We start from the raw sequence: 24,971 nt of genomic DNA, 5'->3' as shown, positions 1-24,971 counted from the left end.
CCAGGTAAAGCGTGTGGGGGCCAGGTCTGACGCCTCACTAGTCACCCTGTGCTCTTGTAACCCATAAGGAAACAAGACGAGGGGCCTAGGTGGTCCGCCCTGAAAGTCATTGGTTACAGCTCTCTATAGGTAGACCAAGCTTAGAAATACTTAACTTTCTCCTCCTGGAGGAGTAGGAATTACTGTCAGCAGAGAAAGAGAAGAATGTTTATGCACTTATTTTACCGATTGAGTGACTTCCCTGAAAAGTGGACAGATGTGGAATCAGTTTGGGTTTGTCCACCTCACAGCTGTATTTACAGTAGTGAGACCTCTCCACTTGCTGCTGGCCCATGACAGTTTCCCATTGTCCCAGAATCCTGGCAGACCCCAAAGGAGCTAGGACCTCCTGAGGGCTGAGGTGGCTGAGTTGTGATCAGGCTAACTGCACAGGACACTCTGTTTCTTTTCAAAAGGTCAGCCAGTGGTGTGAAGCGGGAATCTACCTCTTGGCGTCCCAAGCTGTAGACAAGTGCCAGTCGCGAGAAGGTGTTGACGTTTCCTTGAATGACATTCAGGTGTTCCTGGGCACGGCGAAGGAGTACCAGTTGCCCAGCTCCAAGGAGTTTTACCACCAGTTTGAGCTGATACTCGCCCCTGACGTGGAGGTAATGTTGATGGGTCATTTTCATCCTGTGGTCGGGAAGGTGGCATTGGGGACCTTTGCCTATTGCCTAAGAAAGTCCAGGTAGGGCATACTGAGCAAGTTAACCAGCTCTTGAGCCCTCAGGCGGCCTCTTAGACTCCTGGCAAAGTGCTTCCTGGCAAACCCACTCTTCACAGTCTGACCCAAATATCACCTTCAGTCATCGCTTCTCTACAAATCCTTACGAGCATCTCTGTGCACTGTGCTGAGGACACAACGGTAAACAGAAATAAACATAGTCTCATCCTTCATGGAAGTTACAGTTTAGAGGGAGAGGATGACATTAATAAATGTCAAACACAAATTACAAAAATGTGTTCTGAGCAAAGGGCTCTGGAGCTGGGATTCAGGGTCCTATCAAGTATGGCAGAGGAACTTGACCTGGACTGGAGGTCATCTGAACCAAGCCCTAGAGAATGAGTAGAGAAGATGGGGCTCCTTTCCAGTCAGAGGAACAGCATGTGCAGGGGCCGCAGGGCTGGAGGGAACCTGGCACAAGTGCAGAAGCCGAGGGCCAGGGGGCCTGGAGTGCAGAGAACCAACAAGATTGGGGAGGGACAGACGAGGTGCGGCTTTGTGGGCCATGCTCAGGAGTTTGGCCTCCACTCTCAGAGTGGTGGGGAGCCACTACAGAAGTTAAGCAGGAGGACAACTTGGTCGGATTCGCACTTTGAGAGGAGCATTGTTCTGTGAGGCCGGTGGAGTTATGGATAGCACACCGTCCTCTGACATCCACACCACTTTGTGTGCACCTCTGCTCTAATGGCCTCTTCACCTCTTTTGAGTCATGGGCCCTTTTGAGAACCCGATTCACCTATTTTTAGGGAGTTTGATGCAGGCACTTTTACAAAGACATGGGCAGGATTTAGGGAACCCAACAGGGATAGCGAAGCACCCCAGGGGCTAACAGGAAACAGGGAGCAGTTACCGCCCCTCACTTTAAAGAAAGACAGAGGGGGCCCAGGATGCGATACAGCTGTGACTGTAAGCAAGGCAGCTAGTGCAAGCTGTGGCCTTGGGCAGAGGAATGCAGCCAGTGGTGGAGAAACACATACCCCTACTTTTCTCTCTTCTTCTCTCATTTCCTGGTGGGGCTTCCCATTGGGCAAAGCCAACTAAAAGCCCACAGGCAAATGAACCTGTCTGCCAGAGTCTGTACAGGTAGCACCTGGGAGACAGAGCAGAGTAGAGAAGACACAGCTGGGCACAAACAGGGAATATTCGGCATATATATCTTTTTATAATTAACTTAGGAGACCCCCTGAAGTCCATGCATGGATTCAGGCTAAAAGCCCTTTTTCTAACATAACACCACTCTGTATTCCAATTATTTATTTTTAATATCTGTCTTGCTTTATTACACTGGGAGCTCCCAAAAGGCAGGAGCCTCATCCACCTCTGTGTCCCTGTGCCCGACCTGTGCCTCATATCCAACCCATGTTTGCTGAACAAGCGGGCGGGCGGGCGGGTGTGAGCGTAGACTGGGTGAAGTGCAGGCAGCTTGCTGTGGAGTTGTACCTTAGGAGTCTTTCCCTGACTCCTTCCAGTGAGTTTGGTGGAAAGATGTGACCTCGAGATGGGGTGGGGGTGGGGTGGGCAGACCACCTTCCCTCAACGTAAGGTCCCTTCAGCTTCCCTGCAGAAGGGACAGAGAGAAGGCCCATCTGGTGTAAGTGCTACACTGAACGTCCAGCGTCAGTAGGCTTGGGTCAGACTCCTGAGGCAGAACAGTCTCACCGTGCTCCAACCCCATTGGCTGCTCCAAATAAGTGTGTCAGGTCAACCAGGGAGGCCTGTGGCTGCAGCTGCAGTGCCGGCCAAATTCAGCCAGCTTCCTGACCACCCACCAGGAAATGAATAAAGCTCAATTAGCCACTTGTGGGAAACAGGAACATGGAAGGAGAGAATTAGAGGGGAAAAAAGCTTTTTAAAAATCTTATGTATAAGGGACTTCTGGCCAAGATGGAGGCATAGGTAGACACACTGTGTCTCCTCACACAACCAAGATAGGGACAACAACAATTTAGAAACAGAATAACAACCAGAACTGACAGAAAATTGAACTGTATGGAAGTCGGACAACCAAGGAATTAAAATGGACACATTCATCCAGACTGGTGGGTGGGGGGTGGAGTCGGGCAGCCAGATGGAGAGACGTCGTGGAACAAAGAGCGTTGGGACTGGTGTAAGGCATCCCGGGCGTGCAAGACGGCAGTGGGCGGACCCTGGGTGTGCCAGCGGCGGCTGGTGGACCCAGGCCAGGGGGTGGCAACCGGCAGACCCAGCAAGGTGGTGATTGTGAAGCAAGGCACTGTGCACAAGGCAGCTGGCTGACCGGGGATCCCAGGGTCCCAGTGCTGGCAAATAGAGCCTCGGGGCACTGATTGAAAACACCTATGGGGGTTGAGGTGCAGGGAGAGACTCCCAGCCTCACAGGAGAGGTCATTGGAACGACCCATGGGGTGCACAAGCCCACCCACACAGGAATCGGCACCAGAAAGGCCCAGTTTGCTTGGGGGAAGTGGTGGAAGGGACTGATGTCTGACAGAGAGCGGAGCAAGTGCCATTGTTCCCTCTTGGACCCCGCCCTCACATACAGTGTCACAACCCAGCGACTGGGTTGCCCCACCCTGGTGAACACCTAAGGCTCTGCCCCTCATATGTAACAGATGTGACAAGACCAAAAAAAAAAAAAGATGGCTCAAACAGAAGAACAAACGAAAGCCCCAGAATCAATACTTTTAAGTGACTGAGAGATAGCCAACCTATCAGATGCAGAGTTCAAAACACTGGTAATCAGGATGCTGACAGAATTGGTTGACTTTGGTCACAAATTAGATGAAAAAATGAAGGCTACAATAAGTGAGATGAAGAAAAATGCACAGGGAACCAATAGTGATGGAAAGAAAGCTGAGTCTCACATCAATGGAGTGGACTAGAAAACAACATACAATCAGAAAAGAATGAAGAAATAAGAATTCAAAACAATGAGGAGTGGTTTAGGAACCTCCAGGACATCTTTAAATGTTCCAACATCCAAATTATAGGGGTACCAGAAGGAGAAGAGGAAGAGCAACAAGTGGAAAAGTTATTTGAACAAATAATAAAGGAGAACTTCCCCATTCTGGCAAAGGAAATAGATTTCCAGGAAGTCCAGGAAGCTCAGAGAGTCCCAAAGAAGTTGGACCCAAGGAGGAACATACCAAGGCACATCATAATTACATTAGCCAAGGTAAAAATGAAGGAGAGAATCCTAGAAGCAGCAAGAGATAAAGAGACAGTAACCTACAAAGGAGTTCCCATCAGACTGTCAGCTGATTTCTCAAAAGAGACCTTACAGGCAAGAAGGGGTTGGAAAGAAGTATTCCAAGTCATGAAAGACAAGGACCTACATCCAAGATTGCTCTATCCAGCAAAGCTTTCATTTAGAACGGAAGGGCAGATCAAGTGCTTCTCAGATAAGGTCAAGTTAAAGGAGTTCAGCATCATCAAGCCCTTATTTTATGAAATGTTAAAGGGACTTATCTAAGAAAAAGAAGATAAGAAAAAGAAGATAAAAAACAGGTATAGTAAAATGACAGCAAACTCACAATTATTAACAACTACACCTAAAACAAAAACAAAAAGAAACTAAGTAAACAACTAGAACAGGAACAGAACCACAGAAATGGAGATCACATGGAGGGTTAGCAACAGGGGAGTGGGAGGGGGAGAGAGGGGTAAAAGGTACAGAGAATAAGTAGCATAGATGGTAGGTAGAAAATAGGGGGAGGGCAAGAATAGTATGGGAAATGTAGAAGCTAAAGAACTTATGACACATGGACATGAACTAAAGGGGGGATTGTGGGTGTGCAGGGTGGAGGGGAATGAAGGGGGAAAATGGGACAACTGTAATAGCATAATCAATAAAATATATATAAAAAAGAAAGTTTATAGTTTTTGCCATATACTTCTTTCACAATCTTCCTAAGTTTGTAATAAAGATCTTAGATTATGCTGAAAAAAATATCCTATGTATAAAACAGATCAAAATATCCCCAAAGCCCAACTATTCTTTTTTGTTTTGAAGTAAAATTCTAGATTATAAGATTAAATATCCTGTTGTGTCAGAGAAAGTTTTATCTGCTGAGAGGTAAGGACTTTGTTGTCCAAACTGGTACTTTATACATATAGAAATATTCCAAGATGTATGCTTATACACAGGTTGGTATAGACAAATGCACCTCCTCACTTGGACCTAGAAGCAATGAGCCCCCTTCCCCCAGCATCAGTGAGCACACCTAGCACTGCGATCTTGGTTTCTGTAATAATACCATTCTTTAATAGAGACCCAAGCTCGTGGGAGAAATGGCTGGTTCTAGGACTGGGGGAAGAAGTGTACAAGATGATTCTAGAGCATATTACCATGACAAAAACTAAGGAACTGCTAAAACCGAAACAAACCCCCATGATGGGTCATACGAAGCAATTGAAAGAGTGCCCTGCGGCCAGTGCTGGAACAATTTGAGCGACAAAGTTAATAGCGTAGTATTGAATTAGAACCCAATGCATAAAATAGATCTTTACAAATCCATACTGAGATAAATAAATGATGGAATAAATAAATCAATTGGGGAAAGGGACCTAGTTTCACATGCAAAAGAATTCCAAATTATTTGTGCAGATACTTAACCTTCAAGGAGGTGGAGCAAAACTTCCCCATCCTTAAGTGTGGGCTGCACATGGTGGCTTCCTTCCAAAGGGTACAGTGTGGGAGGGGAGAAATGAAAGAACAACTTTACAGTGGAGAAAACTGATACGTGCTGCCTCAGCCAGGCGGTCAAGGTCAACGTCAACAGTATTTGGTCATGTAGATAGTATATACCCTTGACATGATGTGATGAAAATGGCACTTTTCTCCCGTGGTCTTCTCCCCGCCACCCCCCCCTCCGCCCCCCGCAACAGACCCCATAACTTCAGTCTATTCATGAGAAAATCATCAGATAAATATTAGCTGTGGGACTTTCTACAAAATACCTGACCAATACACCTCAAAATGGTCAAGGTCATCATAAACCAGGAAAGGCTGAGAAATGGTCATGGCCAAGAGGAGCCAAAGTCGTAACAACTAAATGTAACATGGTGTCCTGACGGGACCCTGGGGGGGAGGCACATTAGGCAAAAACTAAGGAAACCTAGAAAAAGCATGCACTTTATTTAATAGTCATAATTTTAATAATAATGTGTCAAGATTGATTCATTAATTGTAAGAAATGGTCCATAGTAATGTAAGCCTGTTAATAATGGAAACTGGTGTGGAGAATATGGGAACTCTGTACTACTTGGCAATTTTTCTGTAAATCCAAAACTATTTGAAAAATAAAGTATTTTTCCTTCAAAACTGGTACTTTATGTCTAAAAGTTTGAATCTGTTACATTTCAGACATAATGGCCCTCAAAGTGACATCAGCCATATGCTGTTGTTCTGGGAGTGGCCACGCCATCTCTGTCTGAGGCTGTTCAAGGCACTGCCCTTAGTGCTGCTCTTTCGGTTTTTCTGCCTCATTCACTTTCACCTCCCAGGGTAGAGAATGAAACCATCTCAGTAGCAAATAGCAACACTCAACTCTGCAAATATGTATTGGGTACCCAGGCTGTGCTTCACCTGAGAATGCAATACAGTGCAGTCCCTGCAGCCGAGGTGCAGGCAGTGTGGTAGAAGACACACATCTCCCCAGCAAGCGCTCCTAGGTCCGAGAGCGTGTGAAATAGAGGGACCGTGGGGCTACGGGGAGGCAGCGGTCAGGGTTGAGTGTGAAGAGCCTGGTGCTGCAGGGCAAGGAGTGAGGTGCCACTGCAGGGCTTTCGAACAGGTGAATTACATGAGCGTATTTACATTTGAGAAAGCTACTTCTGATTATGATATGGAAAAGGGAAGTGCAGTTGGTAATCTTGCACTCACCTCCCCCTGGTCTGAGTGTGGGAATCTAGGGTGTCTTCTGAACGCCTCAGTGTAACTCAGCGAGCCATTGGCAGGGCTTGCCCTGGGATCTGGGGACAGACACAAAAGGGCAAAGATGCCTTGAGTCCTGCCCCGTCCGAGAGGTGAGCCACTGGGCTTTGCCTAGCACATGGCACTGACCTCGTTCAGATGTTTTTCCTTTGTTTGTTTGTTTTTTTAAAATTGAATTTGTTGGGGAGACATGGGCCAATAAAATTATATAGGTTTCAGGGGCACAGTTCTATAATGCATCATTTATACACTGCCGTGTGTGGTCACTACCCAAATGCATGTCTCTTTCCATCACCATTTCTGCTTCCCTGTACTTTCCTACACCTCCCCAGTCCCATTTCCTTCTGGTAATCCCCATGCCGTTGTCTCTCTGTGAGGTTTGTTTTTGTTTCTGTTTTGCTCAATCCCTTCACCTTTTTCAGTCAGCCTCCATGGTAGATTTCTCCTTTTGTCAGCAGTTAACTCAGTTTCCTCAAACCCATCCCTGGGCCGGAAGGTCAGGGTAGTTGTGGCCCGTCACCAGTCAAGCCCCCATGGCCATCACACTGCTATGAGGGAACTTGGTTTCGTTCAGGACTTGGGCTCAGAGCCGTGTTACCAGAACCTCGAGTGCACCGTGCATCAGTGCTTCCTGAGGCCAGAGGCACGTTCTCTGAAGAGACTATTTAAACACAGACCCTGCACTAAATCGAGACTAGGGTCAGCAAAGCGTAGCCCGTGGCCCAAGGCTGCTTGCCATCCAGTTTGTGCCTAGGGTTTTATCAGAACACAGTCACGCTCATTTATTCTGTATTATCTATTCGCTGTGCCTGCTGTGATGTGCAGGGGCAGAGGGCAGCAGTTATCCCGGAGATCAGGTGCCCTGCAAAGCCTGAGAGTTGCACTGTTGGGACCTTTACAGAAAACTCTTGCCAACCCCAGGTCCAGGGCAGTGCTGTCCAATAGAAATATGGTGCAAGTCACATATGTGGGCTGATGACCTTTTCTAGTGGCCACATTTTAAAAAGTGAAAAGAAACAAGTGAAGCCAATTTTAATGTTTTATTTAACCTATGTCCAAAATATCATGTCAACCTGCAATGGATATCAAATACTATTGAAGTACTTTATGTTCTTTTTACGCTTTACACACTGTCCTCAAAACCCAGTGTTTATCCAGTGCTGCCAGCACAGCTCAGCTCAGACCAGATGCATTTCAGGTGCTGGAGAGCTTCCTGTGACTTGTGGTTTCTCCATGGGCCCGACCATGCAGTTCTGCACTTGGACCCCCCACAGGCCTCAGTGCAGAGGTCAGTCAGCCTTGACCGGGCCCTCAGGCTGGAGGGGAAGCGTTTTTCTGTAACTGACACTCCAGCCTGGCCTCAGAGATATCGTCCCCTTCCCTGAAGGTGGCCCAGCATAAAAAAAGACACATTTACTTTTCTAGTTGCAAAATGTGGCAACCCCCCTGCTCCTGGGTATGTGCTGAGCTTGTACTTTCAGCATTAGGCATCCTCAAAGCACCCTGCATGGATCATGGTGGTTCAGCTCTTCTAATTCTGGGTCCTTTCTTTGGTGGTTAAAATCATCCAGTGTGGTTCGGCTGGTTGGAGCGTCATCCTGTAACCTAAAGGTTGCAGGTTCAATTCCTGGTCAGGGCACAACCAGTCAATGCTTCTCTCTTTCACTGATGTTTCTTTTTCTCCCTTCCTCTTTCTAAAAGCAATGAAAATGTCCTTGGGTGAGGATTAAGAAAAATCTGCAAGACAGATGTCAGTGTCAGCACGATAAAGGCTCTTCACTTTCCTTGGCCTGCCAGAGCTAGAGGGGTGTTATGCTGGAAGGGAGGTCTTGGTGAAACTCAAAGACTTTCAGGCCTTGTTTCTTACTCTCCTGAACCTCTGCCCCAGAGCATACAGTCAGTTATGACACTGTCTGTGAGTTTCACCTCTCCTCTGCTATTTCTTCAGCTTACCTCCTACTTATATGCAGAGGAATCACTCCGAATAGTATTTAAATAGCTACTTTTTAAAAAAATTACTGGTGCTTGTAGTTTCCTTGATTCTGTTTCAGAATTTAGTCAACTCTTTCCCCCAGAACACTTGAACTCTTTTCTCCATCAGGGCCTTTATTCAGAGCACATTCCTTATTTTTAAACTGTCCTAGTTTGTAAGTTGGCTTAATGCCCTTTATCCATGGCCAATGGCATCTTTTTCTACCATTGATGGAGATGGCTTAGTGAACATTTACCCACTCACCACATGTTTCCCAAGCACTGCTCTGTGCTAGGCAGCTGCAGTCCTGGGAGATGCAGCAGTAAGATGCAATCACTGTCAGTCGAGTGGGAGGTGCAGGTTCCTGGAAGTACAATTCTGGTGCAAGGCCAGACGTGGGGCAGCTTGCATATGGACGCCCAGAGAAGAGCCCCCGAGGGGAGGCTGGGCATGCGGGGAGAGGGGAAGATGCGAGAAAGGGAACATGTCACGTCCTCAGGCTCAGTGCACAGCGACCTAATGACTTGCTTTTGTTCCTGCAGGCCAGAGCCCAGAGAGTCCTGCAGAAGCTGGGCGATGTACAGGAAATATTTCACAGGAGGCAAATGAGTCTGATGAAACTGGCAGCCAGACAGACTCGTCCTGTGCAACCTGTGGCTCCCCACCCTGAGTCCTCCCCAAAATGGGTGTCACCGAAAACCAGCCAGCCCTCCATCTTGGGTAGGTTATTTGGAGAAGAAAGCTTTGTGGCTTTATGTTTTATCATTGCCCGTGAGGGTTTAAGATGACTAATAGTTGTTGTTTTGACAAATATTATTTAAAACAAACTACAGATATAAAATAGTACAGGCATTGAGGACTTATAAAGTTTGATAAAATTTTGGATACAAGGAGAAGCTCACAGTCTAACAGAATAATGATATAAATGCACAAGTAACATTAGCATAAAATAGACTCCATTAAGGACCTTTAAAAGTTCCACCAGGTTTTATTAGCAATGGGATGGTCAAGTTGGTTCTTTGAAAAGATTAAAAAAACAGGTGAGTCCTTATACTAATCCCACATGGTCTTGATTACTATAGTTTATTACTAAGCCTTGAGATCAGTCAGTGTAAGTCTTCTAACTTCATTCTTCTTTAAGATTGTTTTGGCTATTTTGGGTCCTTCACATTTCCATATAAATTTTAGAGTTGCCTTTCAATTTCTGCTGGGATTATGGCTTCAATTTCACTGACTATACAGATCACCTTGGGGAGAACTGTTATTGTGCCAATATTGAGTCTTCCGGTTCCTAACTATTATAACTCTCCATTTCTTTAGGTCCTCTTTAGTTTCTCTTGGCACTATAACAGTTTTTAGTGTGAAGTTCTTAGGCATTTCATGTTTGTTTGTTTGTTTTTACCCCTATAGTAAATAGAATCACCATAAATAACTATCATAGGAATATACTTCTAAATGGAAATACAGTATGTCATCTATGAACAGGGGCAATTTTACCTCTTCCGTTTCAATCTCTAGATCCTTTTTCCCTGCATGTTATTCTGTTGGCGGGACCTCCAGTGCAGTGTTGAATAGAAGCGATAAGGGTGGACATCCCTGTCTTTTCCTCCTATGAAGGGAAAGAGTTCACGTTTCACCTCGAGGTTAAGGTGTGACGTTATTCAGCGTTTTACAGACCTCTTATCAGGCTGAGGACGTGCCTGTCGGTGCCTCGTCTGATGGGAGTTTTCATCATGAGTGGTTGGAATCTTTCAGATGCTTTTTGGTGCTATATATTGAGATGAACATATGGTTTCCTCCCTTTTTTTTTGTTAATGTGGTGGATTAGAGTGACTTATTTTCAGATGTTAAAACAATCATACATTCTTGGGAGAAACCACTCTTGGACATGATGCATACGTTATTTGTTGCTTCATTTTGAAACTTTGTTATTAAGCAGATGCATATTCATACTTATATCTTCCAGATATACTGGCCCTTTTATAACTATAAAATGTCTCTCCTCCCCTTCTTACCTTCAGTAAAACTCTGTCTTAAAGTCTATTTTGTCTGTTATTATTATAACCTTCCCAGGTTTCTTATGCTTAGTGTTTGCACGAGATACTTTTTCCATTCTTCTATTTCTTTTTTCTTTTTAAAGTATATTTCTTGTAGGTAGCATATAGTTGGGTTCTTACCTTTTTCAAACATGCTGTTAACTCTGCCTTCTAATGGGAGTGTTTAGTCCATTTATATACTATGTAATTAAGGACATAGCCGGATTTAGAGCTACTATTGTGTTATTTGTTGTCTACTCATCTCATATGCTTTTTAAAAAATTTCTCTGTTCCTCTTTTATCCTTCCTTCTTTTGGGTTAGCAAATTCCTTCTTGTCTTCCTTTTTAATTCCTCTGTTGGTTTTTTTTTAATGCACACATTTTTGCATTGTTTTCCCCCAGATGTTTCTCTTAGGGATTATTGCATGCATCCTTAATTTACAGAAATCTACTTCCAGTTAATGCTGTACACTTTGTGAAAAATACAGGAAATTTGCAACAGCATATTTCCACACACCCCCACCCATCCTCTGTGCTATTCTTACCATGAATCTTGCATCTACATATTTTAAATCCCCCAATATGGTGATATAATTTTTGCTTTAAACAATCATAGGTCTTTTAAAAAAATTAAGAGAATGGAAGAAAAAGGAAAATGTATGCATTCATTTATATTTACCATCCTAGTCACCATTTGCAGTCTGTTTTATTCCTTTATCTGAATTAGCATCTCATGCCATTTCACTTCAGGTGGAAAAACTTCCTTTAGCATTTCTTGCTGTGCAACTCTGTTTGCAACAAATTCTTTCAGTTGTTATTTATCTAAAAATTATGGAGTCTTTTGATTAAGTTTCTGTTTGGTACTACTTGCAGTCCTTTGTCTCTTATCATATATCCCAGTATTTAGAAAACTCAATTAGAGTTTAATTCATTTCAACCTGAATTTTTCCATGTGCATGCACACGCACACACTCTCAGACATACTTATGGACACATACCAGATATACATACAAACACTCACACACGGAGATATTCTTCTTGGATGGCAGGAAACAGGACTTGATTCTCCTGACCCTCCTCTAGGGCTCTTTCCCCAAACTAAATTACGTTTACTTCCGTGACTTTGCCTCTCTCATTGTCTTAAGGGATACATCTTTGTTACGGGTAAATATAGAAGGAATGATGGATTGTTTCTCAGCTTTTCAAACCCACGATTTCATCATAGGTAATGAACCTCCTAAGGCAAACAGATCTTTGTCGTGTCTGAACAGGTATCGTTGACTTTGGTCAAGCGACTTGTTCGTTTTGCAGAACAATCCTGCGCTTTTGTTTTGGAGCGTAACCACAGAGCATGGGCTCAGGCTGGTCACTAACAGGATTTTCAAACACAGTAGTCTGATTCCTTAGTAACTGAGTCTGTGCCAAGTTAAACTATTCTGTTTCACAGTGTGAGGCACATGGGCAGAGAGCTTAGAGATGGGAGCTGGAATGTCAGCTCTGACTCTTGTTCGCCTGGTTCTCGAGTAGAACACTTAACCTCCCTGAAGTTAAATAAGGAATGTGAACAAAATTATTTTTAATGCCGTGTGGCTATACTAATAGCTAAAATGTACTGAGTATTAATATGATCTAAACACTTGGTACCTATTAACTCACTAAAGTCTCATAGCAACCCGGTCCTACAGGCTTTCTCATTATTCCCCACTTTCCAGCTGAAGAAGCTAAGGCACAGGGATGTCTCTGTAATGTGCATCTCATTCATACATGAAAGAGCACGACTTGAATGAAGGCAGTATGGCTTCCACATCCCTGCCTTTAATTTTGTCATTGTACTTAATGGTGTTAAGGGCAGGTGCTTCTCAGTCATGGGCATTGCCAGTTACAGTGAATGCATGTTCAGTATCCAATTATTATACCTGGAATCACTCAGCTTACAGAGATCCCGCAGAAAGGGAGGAGCCCAGAGGATTGCCCATTGCTGTAGAGCAGCTTCATGGGGGCAGCAAGCCTGCACTTCACCACAGATTTCAGCAGAGCCTCCTTGAAAAACCCATAGAAAGCCCAAGCTGCTTCCAGTTGGCTCATAGAATCTGAGCATTGCCAGGGGTTCCTGGAAGTTAGATGGGCGACCTCCACCAAGGCCACCACACATAAGAATCAGAGTGATATGCTGGTGGCATTAGAAGGATGGCATTTTGGCCATGGGACCCAGAAACTAAGTTCACTTACCACTTCAGCCATCACCACAGCAACTCAGCTTAGGTTTGTTAATCAACTGCCTCAACACAGTCCAGCTACTTGCTCAAGTCAGTCCAAGAGCTGAGTGGTTTATAAGCCAAACACCAAATTAATGACAGGTTCTCTTTGTCTCTTTAGCTCCTCCTCAGAAAACATCTGAGCAACCCTATGTGGAGGCAGATTTGAACTCCCTGGAAAAGGAAGCCGACAAGACTAAATTTGAAGGCAAGGTAAGATCGCCTTTCTTTTACTGATGCAGGTTTCTGACACAAGAGGCTATTGCTGCTATAATTATCAGTAAGTCCAGTTCCCCTGTTTCATAGCTGTCATCAGCTCCGGAAAAACCCCCATAAAGGCATGTAGCATAGACTGGTGCTCCCAAGAGCTGAGGTTTACAGGATTTCTTCCTTTTCTTTCTTCTTAACTGCAACTAGATGTGAAAAACTGTTTGGTAATATGTAATTGTTAGTAGATACTGTTTTATTGAGGGGAGTCATTTTATTTATCCCTATAACCTGACTTCATATTTTAAAATGGTAGAATGGTGTGTATAGTCAATGCATAAAAAGCGCATGAGAAAATTGTGTAAGAGCTACGCACACACAGAGCACGTGTATAACTGGTGAGCTCTGAGTGAGTCCTGCGGATTATGCCGATGTCCTTCTCCTGGTTTTAATGTTATGCTCAATTTGTATAAGATGTGAACATTGGAGGAGGCTGGGGCAAAGGTGCACAGGACTTCTCTGTATATTTCTTTGTAACCTCATGGGACTCTATAATTATTTCAAAGTAAAAGAAAGAAAAAGAGCATAAGCTTTGTAATCAGGCAGACCTGAATTTAAGCAGCATGACCTCTCTAAGCCTCATCTGTAAAAACAGGATAACAATAGCTACCTCCTGAAACTGTTTTGAGCACCAAATGAAAATCTGAAAATTGCCAGGCACTGTATAACTGTAAAGTAACATTATACTTAGAAAACCCATATGCGATGAATTGTAAGTATGTGCTGTGGCATAGCCACCCCAGAGAGGTCCCCTTTTCCCTGCTTCACTGAAAATTAAATGTCTGGCTGGGTGAATGTTTCCGAAACCAGAGGCTAGGAGACCATGGGCTCAAATGCACTTCAGCAACAGTTTGCGTCCATCATCAATGCCTAATGCGTCTGAACACAGGACTCCAAGGGGGCTCCGCTGACCATCAGGGAGTCAGGCCAAGAGCTAAGCTTAGACTTTTCTTCCTGGAGGCAGAAACACTGCGAGGACTGGCTCCTGCCAGACTTTTCCTAGAGAGAGAAAGCTGCATTCTTTTGTAATTTGTTTGGATATGTGCTGCATTCTGGGCAAACTGGGACACTGTCATTGCTATTTCAGAATCTCTCATGGTTAGAGAATTGCACCACCATGTCTCCCAGAGTTAGGAAACAGTCTGCAATTTTATAAGCCTTGATCAACCATTTAAAAAACCAGCAACTTTTGAAATTAGCTTCACCAGACTTGACATCCATGAAGTCTGTGGAATCATTTAAGTGACATTAAAAAAGAAAAGGGTTGTTTTTAAACTGAGCAGGCCACAGGGAATGGCACGAAATATTTAAAGTGATCGAAAGCAAGGACCTACAACCAAGACAGATTTACCCAGCAAAGATATCACTTAAAATTGAAGGAGAAATATAAAGCTTCTCAGACAAGGGGGGCGGGGGGAGATAAAGGAGTTCGTGGAATTTATTCCTGGGTTGCAAGGTTGGTAAAATATCTGCCAATATTCAATACATGTGATATACCACATAAAGAAAATGAAGGAGGAAAATCATGTGATCATCAATAGATGCAGAAGAAGCATTTGATAAAATTCAACACCAGTTTATGATGAAAACTGTCAGCAAAGTGGGAATGGAGCGACATAATAAAGGCCACATATATCTCAACATAATAAAGGCCATGCATAACAGACCCACAGCCAACATCATACCCAATGAGCAAAACTAAAAGCGTTTCCCATAAGATTAGGAACAAGACAGGGATGTCTGCTTTCACCACCCTTATTCAACACAGTACTGGAAGTCCTAGCTAGCCACAGCAATAAGACAAGAAGAAGAAATAAAAGGCATCTAAATTGGAATGGAAGAAATAAAACTTTCATTATTTGCAGATGACATGATACTGTATATAGAGAACCCTAAAGATTCCACCAAAAAACTACTAGAACTTCTAAATGAGTTCAGTAAAGTAGCCAGAGACAAAATGAATATACAGAAATTCATTGCATTTCTACATACCAATAATGAACTATCAGAAAGGAAAACTAAGAAAACAATCCCATCAAAAAGAAACAAAATATCTAGAAATACATTTAACCAAGGCTATAAAAGACCTGTACCTGGAAAATTATAAGACTTTGAGGAAAGAATTTGAAGAAGATACAAATAAGTGAAGCACATACCATGTTCATTTATAGGCAGGGTTAACATAATTAAAATGTTCATACTACCCACAGCAATCTACAGATTCAATGCAATTCCTATCAAGTTACCAATGGTGTATTATACAGAACCAGAATATCCAAAAATTTATGTGGAAGTACAAAAGACCCCAAATAGCAACATCAATGTTGAGAAAGAAGAACAAAATTGGAGAAATCATTCTACCTGGTATCAAACCATACTACAAGGCCATAGTAATCAAACAGCATGGTACTTACATGAAAACAGACACACAGATCAAGGAACAGAATAGAGACCAGAAACAAACCCATGCCATTATGGTCAATTAATATTTAATAAAGGAAGCAAGAATATGCAATTGGGTAAAGATAGTCTAGTCAACAAATAGTGTTGGAAAAATTGGACAGGTACATACAAAAAAATAAAACTAGATGACCTTTTTATACTGTATAGAAGAATAAACTCAAAATGGATTAAAGACTTAAATGTTAAACTTGAAATCATAAAAATCCTAGAAGGAAACATAGGCAGTAAAATATCAGACATTTTACATCACAATATTTTTTCTAATTATCTCCTCAAGTGAGGGAAACAAAAGAAAAAATAAATAAATGGGACTACATCAAACTAAAAAGTTTTGCACAGCAAAGAAAACCTTCAAAAAAATGAAAAGACAACCCACTGAATGGGAGAACATATTTGCCAGTAATACCTTTAATAAGGGGTTAATATCCAAAATTTATAAAGAAGTTATACAACATAACACCCAAAAAACAGACAATCCAATTTAAAAAATGGGCAAAAGACCTGAATAGACACTTCTCCAAAGAGGACATACAGATGGCCAATAGATATATGAAAGGATGCTCATCATTACTAATCATGAGACAGATACTCATTAAAATCACCATGAGATATCACTTCACACCTGTCAGAATGGCTATCATCAATATATCACTAAACAACAAGTGCTGGCGAGGATGTGAAGAAAAGGGAACCCTCGTGCACTTTTGGTGAGAATGCAGATTGGTATAGCCACTGTGGAAAGCAGTATGGAGTTACCCCAAAAAATTAAAAAAAAAGAATTGCCTTATGACCCAGCAATTCCATTTCTGGGAATATCAAAAAAACCTGAAACCTAATTTGAAAAAATATGCACCATTGTTTGTTGCAGCATTATTTACGTTAGCCAAAATTTGGAAACAGCCCAGGTGCCAGTCAGTGGATGAGTGGATAAAAAAACTGTAATGTTTACAAAGTAGAATACTACTCAGCCATAGAAAAAGGAAATCTTGCCCTTGCTGGTGTGGCTCACTTGGTTGGATCCTCGTCCCAGAGCCGAAAGGTTGCAGGTTTGATTCCTGATCAGAGCGCTTGCCTAGGCTGCACGTTTGATTCCCCAGTCTGGTGCCTGCGATCCCTGGTCCAGGCGTGTGCAGGAGGCAACCAATTAATATTTCTCTCTCACTTAAATGTTTCTCTCCCCTCCTCTCTCTCTAAAAGCAATGAAAAAATGCCCTCAGGTGAAGATTTAAAAAAAGGAAAGGAAAAAAAGAAGGAAATCTTAACCTTTGCGACATCATGAATGAACTTGAAGAGTTTAATGCTAGGTGAAATAAACCAGTCAGAGAAAGACAATCACCATATGATTTCACTATACGTGGAACCTAATGAACAAAATAAACTAACTAAAAAAAACTCCCTCCAAAACCAGATTCATAGATATATAGAACAGACTGACAACTGTCAGAACATAGGGGTTAGGGGGACTGGGTGGCAAAGGTGAAGGGATTAAGCAAAATAAAAATATTTTTATAAGCTACATTGATTATTTACTCCTATCTTACATACTGGTAAAAACAGACAATGTAGAAGCAAAGGCTTAAGCAGAATCCAAGAAGCTCTGACAACCAGACTTTTGGTGTCTTCCTTCTGCTGTTATTTAATTCAGACTCCAAACCCGTCCTGCCAAGCTGCTAGGTCCCTCTGCGCTTAGGCAGATCCCCAACAGAACAGGCAGTGGTAAGCAGACAAAAGTCTGTATTGTAGTCATCTTTCTGGGCTTTTGTTTTTTTTCTCACGGTTGCTTTGTTTCTGTATTTAATGAAGGGCTTCACACGGAACGGAACGCTTAACAGTCAAGGTGGGGGTGGAGCTGGGCAGGAACAGAGCTGCCTAACTTCCTCAGTGTGGCAAACAGAAGCTGCTCCGAGTTCTGCTTCTAAAGCCCAGGGCTATTGTGAGCAGAAGAGAATCCACACAGCCATGAACAGCATAAGTAGGGAGAGTGAGGATTTGTGCATTAAATCCCCAAATTCTAGATTAAAGAATCAATTTAGGACCAATAAATGCAAAAGTATTTACCAAGGTGGAGAGTATAACCAGAAATCACAATTTCAAAACATGTAAGAAAGCTAGTAAGAAAAAGGTAGGTTAGAAAAAAGGTTTAGATGCATGTTGGCATGGTCTACATATTACTGAACCCAAGAGGTTCGCAGCTTGGAGTGTTCATTGAAGAACAAGACATGGTTGTAGCAAAGTAGTTTTATTTACTTGCAGCAAGTAGAGGAGACAGGGGATTCACATGCAAAGCTCTGTCTCCCCTGATGGGTGGTTTGGCCATTGCTTATATTCATATTTAGTCAGTTACATGTTGATTTCTTCTTTGCAGTTGGCTGCACTTACCTGGTTGAGTTCTTGTCAGGCTCATCCTGTTTACAGCTGGTCTGCAAAATACTATGTTGCATCTTAATATTTAGCAAGAATAGCATTTTGTAAGACTGGCCCAGACCTGGAGACCTTTGTCCTGTCTAACAATTTCCGCCATGAGATTTTTCACTACTCTTTGTTGAAGGAATGGGGATGAGGGTCACACTTCTGTACCAGCTTCCTGGTGAACAAGGGCAGGGTACGTCTTAGATCTAGCAGTGAAATTCTCTGGCTGCCTGACTTGTGAAAGTCTTGGGGTCCCCTAGGTTCTGGGATTCCCGAGGACAGGAGTGTGTAAAGACAGCGTTACTCTAATGGGAGACGTGTGCCATAAGCAGTGAGGCAGGAGCTGGGGAAAAATCCAGGGGATCGAGGACCTACCCCTCATAAACTTACACTCTGGTGGGGATCTAATGAGAAGGTGGACCAGAGAGTCAGCCTCTTCAAGGACAAAGAGCTCTAAGCCTCTTGGAATTGATGCCAGCCAGGGAGAGAGGCGAGCAGGTGCTATCATATTTGAATCTTCTTTCATACGATCCAGGACACCAAGCCATGATTTTTATTCAGGAATCCCTTACTGAGCTGGCAGGTCTGTCCAGGACTTTGAAGGACAAGTAGGATCTGGGCAGGAAGTGACTACACAGAAAGAACAAGCTCAGTGGACGAAGCACAGCAACCCCAGAGGGGGAAGGGATGCGAGATATGAGTTCTACACAACACCCAGTCGGTGTCCATGGCTTCCCAAACTCAGCGATGCTTGTCGTGTGGCCGAGTGAAGAGCTGCACCTTGGTCTGGGGAAGGAGGGGATCCTGACAAGGCCCTGTGCATCTGCTCTTTTGGGACCGTGTACCCCAGAAAAGCCCCTGTGTTGGCAGCAGGCACCCCCGGGGAACGTAAACTCTGCAGGTGTGAGTGTACACACGTACGCACACAGGAGGAGGGAAAGGCCAAACACGTGAAGCCACAGTGTCCAGGCCCAGCCCAAGGCCCTCTGTGTTGAGACACCCTGTTAGACGCCACCCCTGGGTACGCCAGCCACACAGCTGCAGTTCAGAGACTAAAGCCCTTCTGAGCACACAGCATCGCTTACTTGCAACCTCTTGATCCCCCAAACCCAGCACTGGGCACTGGGATGGGCCTTGAGATGAGCAGATCACCTGAGGTCTATGTAACCCCCAGTTTTCATCTTTCACAGATGGTGGCTCCTCCACCCCTTGCCCCAGTTTGGAAACATTAGGAGCTCAAGATGGAAAATGAAACAGTGGCAGGCCCAGGCTATAATGAAACAGGAAGGAGAAGTAAGGAGAATCAGTGATGCCGTGAGGGGCTCCTCCCCTCTTCTCTCTGGCCAGAGACCCACACTAGCAGTCACCACCTGCTGCTGTGATAGGCCTCGGCTCCACCCTCTGGCTTCCGGACTCCTACAGAAGGCTTCCCCAAGCCTTTCCCAGCCTGTCCCAGGCAGGAGGGATTATAGGAGGCAGAGGACAGGGCCAGAATGCCTGGTTTAACAGCTTGGCTCACCTGCCACAATTCAGACCCAGTCTGCAAAAAGGAAGGTTCTGGGCGGTGCGGCCTCCCTGCACCTGTTTCTCTTCCAGCTCGCATCTCAGCAGAGTGATGTTCTGTTCCTAAGCTTCCATGGCTGCCTCTGACTGCGACAAAACACTGGGCTGCTCTGCCTGGCTGCATCCACAGCAGGCAGGTGCCCACGTCTGCCCATCCCACTGCCAGTCAGCAGACTCCCAAAGCCATAGGGGCCCATGCCCAGGCCAAGCGGGGGCCATGCCCCAAAGAGGAACACAGCTTAGAAGCACCCTGTCTTGCCTGTGGATATGGAGAGCAACCTCCCTCATCTCGACCTGTCCCACCCCCCAGCTAACACACAGCTCTGGAGGAGAGGGGGAGCTACTGGGCGGCTGCTCAGAAAAGAAGCTGAGGTCTGAGGCATCTTGTGGACTTGACGAGGCTCTGATGCAAGGGAGTGCATGGCTGTGCCCTGCCCAGAGTCAGCGATCTCAAAACGGTTCTTGCAGATGAGTGGGCAGGGAACCAGTACATCACTTAAGACCACTCTAAACTCTTAACGAAAACAGGTCGTTCCCCGTGTCATTTCCACCTTCTTCCCATATCATGTGACTAGGAACCCCACCCTTTTGGCTTCTGCTACTCAAAATACATGCATGTGGTTGATTCTACCTGTTTCACTTTGCAAGACCAGTGAAGTGACTCGAACTACATTTTTAAATTATAGCAGACTTTTCTCTCCTTTTCTGGCACCACCCTAATCAGACAGTCTTAGATTTATTTAGTTGTCAATATTCCTAGGATATTTGGCCTCTGTTCCCACACCTCTGGTAAAATTTCTGAAATCACACCTGCTAATAGAACATTTCTGTCGATGAGACCCTTTGAAGAGGTGTGGCATGTAACTTTTTCCTTATCCCTCAGGGGAAGAGAAGCTGTGGGAGTCTCACTCAAACAGCTCACAGAGAAAACCAGTAATTCTTTCCCTGTAGCTCCAAGCATGTATTGTTACACTGATAGCCAAAGGCTGGCCCCCAAGTCCCACAGCCAGAGCTTTGCCACTCAGTCTTGCTCATCCCAAAGCACCTCCACTGCAAGCCATGTGCTCCCTTGCTAGTCCCCCTCAGCGAAGGTGGCGTGACCCATCTGATGGGCACCTGCTTGTTGCTGAGGGAACTGCTGGGTGCCCTCCCAGTTTCCCGTCATAGCTTCCATTCCAGCTGCGGGTGCACAGAAAGTACACTCCTTGGATGGACGCGAGGCGGGAGTTGCAGGGGAGAAGCTGACGTATGTGTGGTCAGTGAGGGCTGAAACCCAAGGAAGCAAAGAAGCTGCATTTAGAAATCAGTGCCTCCCAGACCCACCATGGACTCCCAGCCTGGAGCAAGGCTGCCTTGGACATGACAGGCAGTGTCCTACCATTGACACATTTATTATATTTCCTAATTTATACACGTGTTTAATTTCTTTAAGTCAAATAAACAGAGTTCTTTTTATCGCTTCTGAAGGATGTACCCGAAGGAGCGGCATTCAGGGGTGAATCTGAGTTTCACATGTACACGTAAGACGAACAAGGCAAATGCACAAAGAAGACCAAAGTTAGACAACCAGACCACGGACCATCAATAGAGCACGTCTGGTTTTGTCCTGCAGGCATTCCTCAGCTCTCCAGAGTGAGACCTAGGTTGCACCCTGAATCCAACGCCCTGGAGACAGTTCCTGCCTGGCCAACCAGAAACAAACACCTCCAGAGCTGAAACTACCTTTCCGAAAACCCTAGACCCAAAACGGGAATAGAAACACTAATTAAAGTGACCACTAATTAAAGTGACCACAGGGGCTGACCTGCCCACTCCCTTCCAAAGTGCTGAACAAAATAGGTTCAGGTGGCCATTCTGCTTTGCTGTCAAGGCAGGCCAGGTAGCCATTCCAGTGGTCAGCAGCAAACGGGAGCCTCCTATAGAACAAATCGTCCATCCAGTGGAGACACAGCGGACGAGCCCTTGGTGAGCTGCTGCCGCTGCTGCTGACTGCTTCACCAAGCGTCCACACCAGGCGGGGAAGAAGTTACTCAGGAGAGTTCAATCTGAGCTGCCAATTTGTCAATGAACTCAAAAGGGGCTCACCAGCTGGGGTGCTCCATTCAAGAACAAAAAAGTGGTTGTTGCGAGGTAGTGTTATGTACTTGTAGCAAGTAGACGGGCGATTCATATGCAAAGCTCTGTCTCCCCTGAAGGGTGGTTTGGCCATTGCTTATGTACACTATTCAGTCAATTATGTGTTGATTTCTTCTTTGCACTTGGCTACACTTACCTGGTTGAGTTCTTGTCAGGCTCATCCTGTTTATAACTGGTCTGCAAAATACTGTGCTACGTTTTAGCATTTAGCAAGAACAGCATTTTGTAAGACTGGCCCAGACCGGGAGACCGTCATCCTGTCTAACACATAGGTTATTAAGAGGAAGACAAGGAAGTTGACTAACATGAAGAACAGTCATTGCTGCTTGTATGGTGTGGCCACTGCCCCAGGCAGAGAGAACATGCCTCAGACTCCAGCTGATAATTCTGACATCTTTTTGGCTTTTGGCCTGGAACTCAAAGATGAAATGAAACTACAACCAGTCCATGAGAGCAAATCCCAACATCGTGATAAATGCCTCTCCTTGTCCTCCACACTAAATGCTCAGAGTAAAAAAGGAAAGCTATGAAGGAAAACCACTTACTACCTGCAACAGAAATCAAGATAGGTTTTTATCATCGTCAGAGAACTCATTTCCATCAAATGTGTTCCGTATCCCCACAGGGTGATCCTCGTTGTGTGGGACTTAGCAGACGAAACGTGACAATGTGGCTGAGACTCTGGGGCCTTCCCCGGGCGGGCTGACCGGTCTGGGGAAGCCCAGCGGTGGGGAGACTCGCTCTGGTTGCTGGCAGTGGTGCTGGGTACTTCCTGCCCTTCCTGTTGCCAGCTGGAAGCTGAGAGCATGACTCATGGGGGCTGCTCGCATCACAGCCTCCGCGGAGCTGGAAAGGAGCCAGGGGCTGATGAGAATTCCTTTTTCCTGAACGAACCCTCAGGATGAAGGAAGAGCTACCGGCTGTGAGCAAGCAGGCTCCTTCATAAAAATTTACAGAAACAAAAAAAGTCAGGTTGGAAGGGACCAGAGAGGTGAAGGAATGGTTGCCACAGCACTGACCGAGGGCCAGGCATTGTGCTGGGTGCTGCAGGGACCTGAATTTATCGCAAGCGTGAGGAAGATGAGGAGCGCCCCTTGTTTTATCCCTGACACTGGTGAGCCTCTGAGAAGTGAAGTGAGTTTCTCCAAGGGCCATACAACTAGTAAACAGCGACACTGGGATTTGAAAGTAGCCATTTACTTAACAGCAGTTTACTTATCTAACTTAACGCATCTACCTGATTACTTACTTGATCTACTGATCTAGCTGTTGGCTTAATCTCTCCTAAATTTTCTCTTCTGCAAAATGGGATTTTAAAACGTGAGCTCACAGGTGGTTTCTTAAAGGAGAAGTGTATGGGAAGTACCCAGTGTGGTACTGTGGTACCCAGAATCTGACACTGAGCAGATTCTCAGTAATTTTAGTCTCCCATGTAGTCCAGTGTTTATAGATAGAATGTTCTGTGTAAATGATGAAAAGGTGTAGGAGGCTGCTCTGCATGGTGTGGGCCCAGCTCCCACTGGGAGATGCAAAGGACCCATGCCCACGGATAGGTTCTCTCATGGGGAATCAGGCCTGCAATATGCCTAGGCCACTATGAGTCTTGCTTTTTTGCTAAAACTCCCTCACCCTGAATTGAGGACATTTACTGCAAAGCAACTTCTTAAAATCCATGCTAAACCTTCCAAGGATGAGTATAACCGGTTCAACCACTTTTGCCTTTTCATTTGCAAATATCCCTCTTCTGTGATGTGATTATCAGCATTGGCTCCTTTGTTTCCTGTAAAATTGTACTATGCACCTAAAGCGAACCGGTATATAGTAAATGAGGACCACAATGTAATGTGCCGAGAGGTAGAAATAAAGGCCTGTCATGGCGGAGGCTGCGGCTTTTGCTCCCCTTGAGAGAAAAGCCATGCCGTCCCTTTTCCTCCACCAGACCTGGTAGTCCGTGTGAATGTCTCATTTCATCCATAATGATGCGGACACTGCGGGCCGGTGTCTGCATCAAAAAGGAGCTGAAGGAAGGTCAGATTCAGGTCTTAAATTGAATAGCTTTTCCTAATCTCATCTGTGTACTTCTTGGCCAGACAACAACAGATTAGGGCCAGGTGCCTTCCCTGCCTTCTCATTCCTTTGAATCCCACCAGCTTTCATTTACCTTCCTAGTTCTCAAGAGCAGAACGGTATGAACTTAAGTAGTTGCTGTGTTCGCCTCCTGTGATGTTTGAAGTCTAGTCATTCTTAGAGCTAATAAGAGATTCAGAGAACCCACCAAATTCTTGAGGCCAGCTCTCTGAAGAATTTCTAGAATGAAGTTTTTCAAACTTTCCTAGGTCTGCAGCCCTGAGAAGGTTACTGAGAAGGCAGACTCTCAGACCCCATCATCAGAGATTCTGATTCAGAAGGTCTGGGGCAGGGTCAGGAACCCGAACTTTTAACTTGCATGTTTGGTGGCAAGAATGCAGGTGGGACACTTCAGTCACATTGGCCTAGAAGCTGTATTCATTGGCCATAAGGACTTGGAATAAAGGTGAACTCATTAAGGTGGATACGAATCTCTTAAGCTAAGAGAGAATCCAAAATTCAGAGGCATGAGGGTGTGATTATATTAATCTATGAGAATGTGTTTTTACTGTGGGAGTTAAAAAGAGAAAATAATAGTAAGACCACTGTTGAATTTGCTCTTTGACCAGTAAAAAGTTGACGTGACTGAAATATTTCATAGGCCCATTTTAGGTAGCTTATTTGGCTCAGTTTACTATATAACAGAGCAGTGCTCTGGGTCATATGGAAATAACTCTAACATGGGGCCTAAACTCAGAAAGCTTACACGTTTCATGGGGGAAACAACATATTTCCAAAAATTATATTATAAAGCAAAATGACATACCTCAGGAAAAAGCAATGTAACACATTAAAGGGCAGCGCATAATTACTATATTTGTAATGCTTTCAGGAGGTGACATTTGAACTTAACCTTAAAGAATAAATACAGCCGTGAGAAGTGGATAAGACAAAGGAGGACATTCCTTCCAGGAAGGGGAAGGACATAAAGTCTCAGATGCCTGAAGGAGCACAGGCTCTTTTGGGAGTGGTTTCCAGAAACGAGGAAGGAAGATCCACTAAAGACAGGCTGCCGCCGAAGGTGTTGGCTGCCGGTTGTTGCCGGGGAGGGCGCCTGTGTACTAGA

General features: G+C 44.6%; 1 protein-coding gene and 1 long non-coding RNA gene across 3 annotated transcripts in view; one reads left to right on the top strand and one right to left on the bottom strand.

The window, feature by feature from the left end:
* Window positions 1–24,971, top strand: part of MCF2L2 (MCF.2 cell line derived transforming sequence-like 2) — a 210,982-nt gene that overhangs the window by 82,603 nt on the left and 103,408 nt on the right. For both annotated transcript variants that reach the window (XM_036017746.1, XM_036017745.1), the window contains exons 12-14: window positions 456–647; window positions 9,192–9,369; window positions 13,062–13,153. In XM_036017746.1, the coding sequence (XP_035873639.1) occupies window positions 456–647; window positions 9,192–9,369; window positions 13,062–13,153 (462 nt within the window). The remainder of the gene's footprint in view (window positions 1–455; window positions 648–9,191; window positions 9,370–13,061; window positions 13,154–24,971) is intronic.
* Window positions 7,188–14,579, bottom strand: LOC118498820. Its single transcript, XR_004901289.1, has 4 exons — window positions 13,946–14,579; window positions 11,365–11,507; window positions 8,914–9,093; window positions 7,188–8,371 (listed from the first exon to the last, which is right to left on the bottom strand). It is a non-coding gene; the product is annotated as an uncharacterized LOC118498820 (long non-coding RNA).

The sequence above is a fragment of the Phyllostomus discolor genome, chromosome 2 (assembly GCF_004126475.2).
Source record: "Phyllostomus discolor isolate MPI-MPIP mPhyDis1 chromosome 2, mPhyDis1.pri.v3, whole genome shotgun sequence".
Classification (NCBI taxonomy): domain Eukaryota; kingdom Metazoa; phylum Chordata; class Mammalia; order Chiroptera; family Phyllostomidae; genus Phyllostomus; species Phyllostomus discolor.
Note: the sequence above shows the minus strand (reverse complement) of the source record. Positions and strands in the feature narration are given on the sequence as shown.